Source organism: Charadrius vociferus, unplaced genomic scaffold (assembly GCF_000708025.1).
Source record: "Charadrius vociferus isolate BGI_N301 unplaced genomic scaffold, ASM70802v2 scaffold55, whole genome shotgun sequence".
NCBI lineage: Eukaryota > Metazoa > Chordata > Aves > Charadriiformes > Charadriidae > Charadrius > Charadrius vociferus.
The window spans coordinates 4410431-4419246 of record NW_009648444.1 but is presented as its reverse complement, the minus strand read 5'-3'; the positions used below and the strand labels follow the sequence as shown (position 1 = coordinate 4419246).

The 8816-nt window shown below is 39.6% G+C and overlaps 1 protein-coding gene across 1 annotated transcript in view; it reads right to left on the bottom strand.

Moving 5' to 3' along the window:
• The window catches only part of TRMT10A (tRNA methyltransferase 10 homolog A (S. cerevisiae)), a 10664-nt gene that overhangs the window by 1279 nt on the left and 569 nt on the right, over window positions 1-8816 (bottom strand). The window contains exons 2-6 of the mRNA XM_009885514.1: window positions 8012-8174; window positions 5702-5773; window positions 5170-5244; window positions 4129-4278; window positions 2841-2946 (exon numbers count right to left, since the gene is read on the bottom strand). Of these exons, the coding sequence (XP_009883816.1) occupies window positions 2841-2946; window positions 4129-4278; window positions 5170-5244; window positions 5702-5773; window positions 8012-8174 (566 nt within the window). The remainder of the gene's footprint in view (window positions 1-2840; window positions 2947-4128; window positions 4279-5169; window positions 5245-5701; window positions 5774-8011; window positions 8175-8816) is intronic.

Here is an 8816-nt window from a genome sequence, read left to right as displayed (position 1 = left end):
CCCTATGGCTGGTGAGTAAGCCAGACTTGGATGACAAATCTGGGACAGAAGGGTGGCTCTTCAAGCTTAAGGCTACAGGAATAGTGCTAACACCACCAGAGAATGCTGACTTCAAAGAACGCAGCCACTACAAGCGTTCTCAATACCAAGTGACAGCATATGAGAAAGGATCAAAGGAGCTGTGGAGGGGAAAAAAAAAACCTTACGCGGAGTTAGGCAGGCATTCAGAAACGGAGGAGCAGCATGGATCTCATACTCACTGAGAGTCAAGTTACAGAAAAGTGTCACATATACAAGAGGTTTCCTGGATCCAGGTTTACTGGACAGTCGTCTCTCTCTGAGACACTGACAGTGAAGAGCTGGCCATTTCACTAAGCAAGTTATTCACCTGAAATGTACTGTGAAGGTATAATCTCTCAACGGACTATACTAATATCACTGTAAGTTACTGCAGAAAGCATTTGTGACAAAAATGGTGGCTTAAGAGATAAGAAAAGCGTAAGGAGCACATTTCTTCTCCTTTGCTTTGGCGCTTCCTTTATCTGCATAGTAAATACAGAACTGATGGAAAGAGGATGGCTTCCACAGGAGACCAGAGGCTTCTATGATGGGCTGCAATAGCAACAAAAACATTATGCAAGGACAGAAAGAGGCAATGCGAAAGGTTGGTAGACATCCTTGCAGATTGGAATGGAGTAATATGGTCTTGTGACACACACTACAAAGTATAAGCCTTGGGATACAAACCTGAACAGAAGGAAACAAACTCTCTCAGCTACACTTACAGTTGTGTTTTGCATACAGTATTTTACACGGATCTCAAATGTTCCAAGTTTAAAAATTCCAGATTGAGTCAAAAAAATAATCCTCATCTTACACCTTGTCATTTTTCTAGCACCAAATACTTCGCACATACACGCATTCTATGTGCCATTTTAACATGGCAACACAGGTACTGAACTGCCTGTGGAAATATATGGAGACTCGATCCCAAGTGAGAACGATTACAAGTAAAAAGCAACAAGCAAATTCCTCTGTTAACAACGATGACTATCTCCCACCACCAGAGGGCCCACTTAATTAAAACCCTTCAAAGGTTGACAAGGCAGTTCAAAGAGTTTCTTCTTCTACAGGACTTTCCAAATTCCCACCTATAAAAAGTACTTCCACAGGGACCAGGCAGGTCCTACAGTCTCATCTTGCAAGCCCTGTACTGTGCTAGCTTCAACTTCTGCACCCATGGTGCGAACCCAGAGGCCGGAACGACTGAATCAAAACAGAAAGGGTGAGCAATTACACAGTTACACAAAGCAGTGAGATGGATTTACTCATAGCAAAATACAAAAACCTCAGTGCAAATCTCCTTTTCACCTCCACAAATTGAGACCAGAGAGTAAGCTCAATTCTGCCCCCTTTACTCAGGCCAAGTAGCACTTCCCTTGAAAGCTGTCTTTTTTGATTTAGCTTGTAAGCTATTAGGGTTACAATATATACCAGAGCCTTAATTACAGCTGCTAAAGGTACCGCCACTTTTGGTGGTGGTGGAGTTGTGTTTATTTTCCTGCCCAAAAACCTTAAGCAAAATACTGCTACAGTATAATCTTTACCTTAAAATGGGTCTGTGTGTTAAGAGCTTTTCAGCTGCAATTTGAAAATGTTTTTAAAGGGCAACGGAGGACAACATGCAAAATTAAATCTTGCCAACTAAACTGCAGTAAAATCAGGTGCTTAAAAGTCTGGCACAAGAAACATACACAAGACCATAAAGCAGATAAATGAAAACCTCAATGTAAGTGATCCAATTTATACCCAGCGCTCAAACATGTGGAAGACAGCCTCCAAAAATGTTAACACTAGAGGTCAGTATAAGATTATGGCACAAAAACTCCAGTATAAAGCTACAGCTATCATAACTTTTGATGAATAACACATAAAGTCTATTCTTGTCTATATCAAGGAACATTTAAAGTTTAAACATGCAAAATCTTACATTTACATGGAGTCTGATAACTTGTCACTCTTGTACTATGCTATATTCTCCTCCACGTTTAAATAATCTTATCACGCGAATCAATGGCATCAATCAATGGCATTTTCAGAAAATAAATTTATCACTGAGCAATGTGTTATATAATAAAATAAAACTGAAATAAAGCAAGGTAAGATAAACCAGAAGAACCTCGAGTGGGCAAAATAAAGACTTGGACACCAAGTCAAAAATTTCCGTAACGGTCTGGGTAGGCTCCATTTTGCATGTATTTTTCTTTAATGACACTGAAAGATATTCTAATAATAGAACTGAAAGTTTAAAAGGAGTGGTATTCAAGACTTGGTTTAGCAATTGTATACCTCAAACAGAACCAGGAAAACAGCTAAAAATATAGTAATGAAAGCTCAGCAGATGGAGCACTGCTGATACCAAATGAGGCAAGTCTACAGGTACCTAAGCAGTTACTGCTGAACAAAGCTGTCCAAAGAGGTGAAAACATCACATGCATTTATCCTCCCCTGGGATAAGATAGTTTCCAACATTTTACTCACTTATACATTAAGCCTGGAAACAAGACCAGGATGGTAAGAATGCCAAAATTACTCATGGGACAAGTGAACAGAATAGGAGGTGCACTTCTAAGTGGCTAAGGCACCATCCTTTACATTTAACCATATCTAAAAATATTTAAAGGTCGGGGCAATTACTGTATTCCAAAAGCAACTAGATTCAAGAAATATCAACAAGATAAGATTTAGGTATCTGCACTACAGGGCACATTTTGAGAGTTCAAATTCTGAATATCTTGGGCACATTCTACAGTAAAGTCATTTTGTGATTTAAAACTCACCATGATTGACAGCTAACACTTTCCGACTGTTCATCTTGACAAAGTTTCCAAGCGGGAGCTGTGCATGACCAATTCCCTGCTCTACAGCTTTTTTGTAAGTAATTCCCTGTGGGAAAGACACCAAAACAACTGGACTGAGAATCACCATTTCAGATCAGCCCATACAGATTATTGTAGGTATAATTTTCTGACAAGAGTTTTGCCAGTGCTGCCATGATCTTGCTTTAGAAGATATTTACAATAAGAAACTTATCCTGGTTAGACAGTACCTGCTTCAAGGGCTACCTTTGGAAAACTTACTACTTTGACTATATCCAAGAGGATCATAAATAAAACTTGTTCATGCACCTGCAGCTCTAGAACATGTCAGCCATAGCCTGTTTTAAAGGCGAGTTTATGCTTAAGTGCAAAGTTACTCAGAGTACAGTAATTGGCTATTTTTTGAGAGGAAGAGTAAAGGGAAAATAAATTTTGTTTGCTTTTTTGAAACTGGCAACTCCTGTGCCCAAGACAGGCAAAAAATACCCTTTAAAACTGTGTAAACACTTTATACCATAATGACTATACAAAGGATCTGCTTTAGCTCCTTCCTAGTCTTTAACTGTGGACTAACTGCTCAAGTATCATTTAGTAAGGCTTAAGATCCATCCCTTTTTTTAGCATCACATTGAAATATTAAACGAGTCACCAGAAATTACATAGGAGTGTCTTTGAAGAAAAGCAGTAACAGTGCTTTAATTTCCCAGCTGAATTCTCCATGACATTCCGGATCCACACAGCACAATCCCATGTACAGGTATGGAACCAGATCCCTGAGGCATGTGTGTTACTTAGCCAAGTTTTCCTGACAAGCAAACTCATTTAAAAAGGACGTCCAAGATTCAAGCCCTGTTCTTCATCTATATATGGGCACACGCACATACAAGTGTACACGCACAGACACATACACAAGTGCATGAACAGAAACCAAACCCTTCTGTCTGAAAATACGGCCCTCAGTAAGCTGAGCAGTGTTATTCATTCCATTCCTATATTTAAAATGAAAAGATAAAATCCTAAAAAGCTCAGCATGTCTGCACTCTGGAGCACAAGCCACTGCTACCACCACAAGTTTTTTTTCCCCCCATTTCCTCAAATATTTTTTGTTTTTAACTAAGTCTGTTTTGAAGATTTTTTTTGTTATTTATTTTTGTTAGTTTACACATGAACAGCATTCATGTCAAATAAGGTGCCAAAAAAAAAAAAAAAAAGAAAAAAAGAGCTGCAAAGAAATGGACCCACAATTTACCTTGTGGTGATTGTGATCCACCAGTCCTCCAATCACATAGGCTTTCTTCTCATCAAGCTCACTGAGAACATCCGGGGAATCTGAGGTAAGATATACTAGGTCTTCTTTCTTTATTAGCTCACTATAATGCTCTGTTCTAATTTGGATATCCTCAAAAAAAGGTAGTTAAAAGAACTTAGATTAAACTGATGAATTGCTGGGCAAGCTTTACAGACCCAAGATGGAACTAGCAAAAATAAATCCAATAGTATGCAGTCATTCCACATCCCCCATTCATGTTTAAGTACGCAGCACAGTGTAGATTGATTTCTGCATAAATAATCCACAGTCCCTACAGCACTGACTTGTAAAAATCATCAGGAAATCTTCTGAAACCTGAAAGAACTTTACAAATCCTTAAGTTCTTGTAATTATCTTCAAATGCTACCATATTTCTCATAGGGGTCAAAATAATTTTGAAGTTCACCTTTCTAAAAACGTGAAACCAGAAGTAAATGCTTAGTTAACATTACTTGTTTCATAAGAGAGGTTTATGCTATCCTTTTGCAAAGCAGCTATCGCACAAGACATGGTGAAAGTAGAACTCTTTATTTACACAAAGTGCTCTTCATTTGAAGTTGTTGGAATACTGATTTAACAGGGAGTCGCAAGGAAAACTGACATGAATGTGACTATGAGACAAGCTACTTTTCTGAAGAACGCTTCAGTGTTGAGAGGCAGCACAATGGAAGTGAAGGTGCACACAAGAGAATCACATCATGACTTGAAAGTCTTCTTTTTCCCCAAGAAAAAAAGAGCACTGTCAAGACAGACAACTACCAGAACTGCCTAAATCAAGTAATCTTGCTTAGTTTATCAGAGAATGGAGTCTGTTCAATAAAACCAGGCAAACATGTGGAGTTTTTCAAGGAAAAATCAAATCTAGATTCAAGACAAGAAGTCTTTGGATTATTTAAGTTAAATTAATTAAAAACACAAAGAGCCACAGTATTTCTAATATGCTATCTTTGTATCTTTTTACAGAAATATTCAATTATTCACCTTCCAGTTGACCCATCCTTTGTCATTTTCATTCATGTTGCTTTTCAACTGTCCACCATGGCTGGTCAAGAAAAACTTTGAAAAGAACAAACAAGAAGTACAAAATACTGAAGTGTTAATATGCCAATCTGTTTCTTCTCTGTACAAGACTTTTTCTACCCTTAACTATTATCTAAAACTCTTAATTATTTTTTAGCTGAAAGAGGTACTAAGACCATATTCATAGTTAGTGACACATTTAAAAGACAAATATGCACTTACAGTCACTTTTTTTTTTCTTTTAATCTGTCACAGATAAAACTGAGTATCTGGCATTCTTCATCTGCATGCACATACTTTTTCATATATACAGAGATTTTTATAACATGTGGGTTGAAAATTAATCTATTACAATAGAAGTAATTTTCTTATTAAAAAGAGACAGCTTAAATATTTCTTTTCTAATACAGTTCTCACCACTTGGGCCACAGCTGCCTTTCTCATATGCTTTGTACATGGCAATACAGTCAGTGCTTAGCTTGCATAAACATACCTGCACAGGATGAAACGCTTTGCGGTTTTCTGCATAACATCTCTGAATTTGCTTGTGAAGCTTCTTAACATCCTGTATATAACACAATTTGTTTTTACATAGTCCTTCAGACAGATCACCACAAAATGCTTTACCATGAGCCAGTCAGAAGCTAAAGAAAGAAAAAGGAAGCTTTTAACTGGCAAAAGTAACTACTGAGAGTGTGGGCATTAGACCCTGAGAAAAAACAGCTATTGTGAAGGGATTATTCTGACAAGGAAACACATGCATCTTCCACAAAAGTGCATTTAGACACCTCTACACATGTGCTTCATTCATAAACCCAGTCAGCATGGGTTTAGGAAAGGCAGGCCCTGCCTGACTAACCTGATCTCCTTTTACGATAAGGTCACCCACTTAGGTGATGAGGGAAAGGCTGTGGGTGTCGTCTACCTAGACTTCAGTAAAGCCTTTCACACAATTTCCCACAGCATTCTCCTGGAGAAAACGGCAACTCGTGGCTTGGATGGGTGTACCGTTCTCTGGGTTGAACACTGGCTGGATGGCCGGGCCCAAGGAGTTGTGGTGACTGCAGTTAAATCCAGTTGGCAGCTGGTCACAGGAAGCATTCCCCAGGGCTCAGTACTGGGGCCAGTTCTGTTTATATCTTTATCAATGATCAGGACACGGGGATCAAGTGCATCCTCAGTAAGTTTGAAGACAACACCAAGTTGGGCAGGAGGGTTGATCTGCTCAAGGGTAGGATGGCTCTACCAAGGGATCTGGATGGGCTGGATTGATGGGCTGAGGCCAATGGTATGAAGTTCAACAAGGCCAAGTGCTGAGTCCTGCACTTCGGTCACAGAAACCCCATGCAGCGCTACAGGTTTAGGGAAGCGCGGCTGGAAAGCCGCTCGGCAGAAAAGGACCTGGGAGCGTTGGTTGACAGCTGGCTGAATATGAGCCAGCAGTGTGCCCAGGTGGCCAAGGCGGCCAGTAGTGTCCTGGCTTATATCAGAAATAGTGCAGCCAGCAGGACTAGGGAAGTGATTGTCCCCCTGTACTAAGCATTCGAATACTGTGTTCAGTTTTGGGCCCCTCGCTACAGGAGGGATATTGAGGTACTGGAGCATGTTCAGAGAAGTGCAACGAAGATGGTGAAGGGTCTAGAGGACAAGCCTGATGAGGAGCAGCTGAGGGAACTGGGGTTGTTTATCCTGGAGGAAAGGAGGCTCAGGGGAGACCTTATCATTCTCTACAGCTACCTGAAAGGAGGCTGTAGCAAACTGGGTGTCAGTCTCTTCTCCCCAGCCTCAAGGGACAGGACAAGAGGAAATGGCTCCAAGTTGCACCAGGAGAGGTTTAGATTGTATATTAGGAAGAAATTCTTCACCAAAAGGGCTGTCAAGCATTGGAACAGGCTGCCCAGGAAAGTGGTTGAGCCACTATCCCTGGGAGTATTTAAAATACATGTAGACGTGGCGCTTAGGGACATGGTCTAGCAGTAGACTTGGCAGTGCTACGTTAATGTCTGGACTTGATCTTAAAGATCTTTTCCAGATTAAATGATTCTATGACCGATTTGCATTATTCAATTCTATGATTGATTTGCATTATTCGAGGAAACAAAACCAACAAAAATCACTAGGATTTAATTATATGTAATAACATACTCAAAATGAATCTGAGGAGTCAAGCAGATTTATCACTGTGACAATATTGTTCTTCAGCTTAAAAAAAAAAAAAATTAAGAACGCCAGAACAATGAAAATAATTTAGTGGCTGGCTCCGACATTTTGACAACAGTTAACTAGTACTACTTAAAATGCAGCACACTTAATTTTTAACCAATTATGTTTTCTGTAAGGTACACTACATAGCTTTATTCTCCGTGCCTCAAAAGCAGTGTTTTGTAAATATAACTGATTCCCATTTTAAAATGAAACATCACTATATTGCTTTGATTCATGTAGTGCTTTTAGGATGTTTTGGTATCTCAAAGGATTTCAAGTAAACTAGACTTTATTGCTACAATATTGCAATGCAAGTTTTTACAGACACTAGAGAAAGCCTCTAATTAAGCCCACTGCTAAAGGCCCCAACCATCTTCAGTTACCATGCTTCACCCTTCCTAAACACCTGCAGAAGTGTCATGCTTATATCAGCCGTAACAGGGGCTCTGCCTGACCAAGTGTTTTACAAAGGGCGAAGTCTAGCAGGAAATACCCAGACAGCATCTCCAAAACTATCAAGTTTCTGTGCTCTGACATGGCATCAACGCTGCCACTAGAGAATCTTTCAACATTTATCTGTGATAGGTAAGCTTTTTACCTTTAGCACCATCAAGTCATCAAAGCTGCAGTCCACAATAAGGCGAAGCGTACTAGGAACAACTTCCCTTCGCATTCGCTTTCTGTCATTCCCTTCGTTATTGGAGTGCAATCTTGACTGACGTTCTAGTTTTCTCTTCTGGCGTTTTTCTTTCCGTTTCTGCCTAAATAAACAACAAAAAAATCTTCAAAAAGCCCTGCCAGTTCTGCTGAGGTACCTGTTATGCACGTAAATGCACGTTTTTATTATCAATGTGGTTGTCCCATGACTGTGGTAGTTTAAACTTATCCATTTGTGGTAGGCTGATACCACCATGAAACACATACTCTGTCTCTGTGAAGTTCTGTATATACCTACAAAGACAGACATCTGACATAAATTCAATGAAGTCAATACCGGGAGTCTCACAGGTTTAAGGGTGCTCCGAGTCAGGTCTCATAATGGAAAAAAACAAAAAGATTACAATTCTGATACTGCAATTTGGGCAATGTGGAAGGCATTTTACCACCCGATTCATTGAACTGTTTTTCAAAAAGGCTTCTGAAGCAACCGTTTCCTCCCCCCATCCCCCAATAGGAGCAGGCAGTTAGGAGATCAATTTTCAAAAGACAGTCACTGTCTCAGTAAGGAAGACTTCGCATTCAGCAAGACAAGGATAAACCATAATCAGCCTATTTGCAGATATGCTTTCTCTCAACAACAAAATAATACAGAAGCTCACCATCTTCCAAAGCTATTTTAACAGATTGCAAGTCAACATACCTTGCAGCACAGCATTTCATGTTTCAAAAGAAAATTTTTTTAT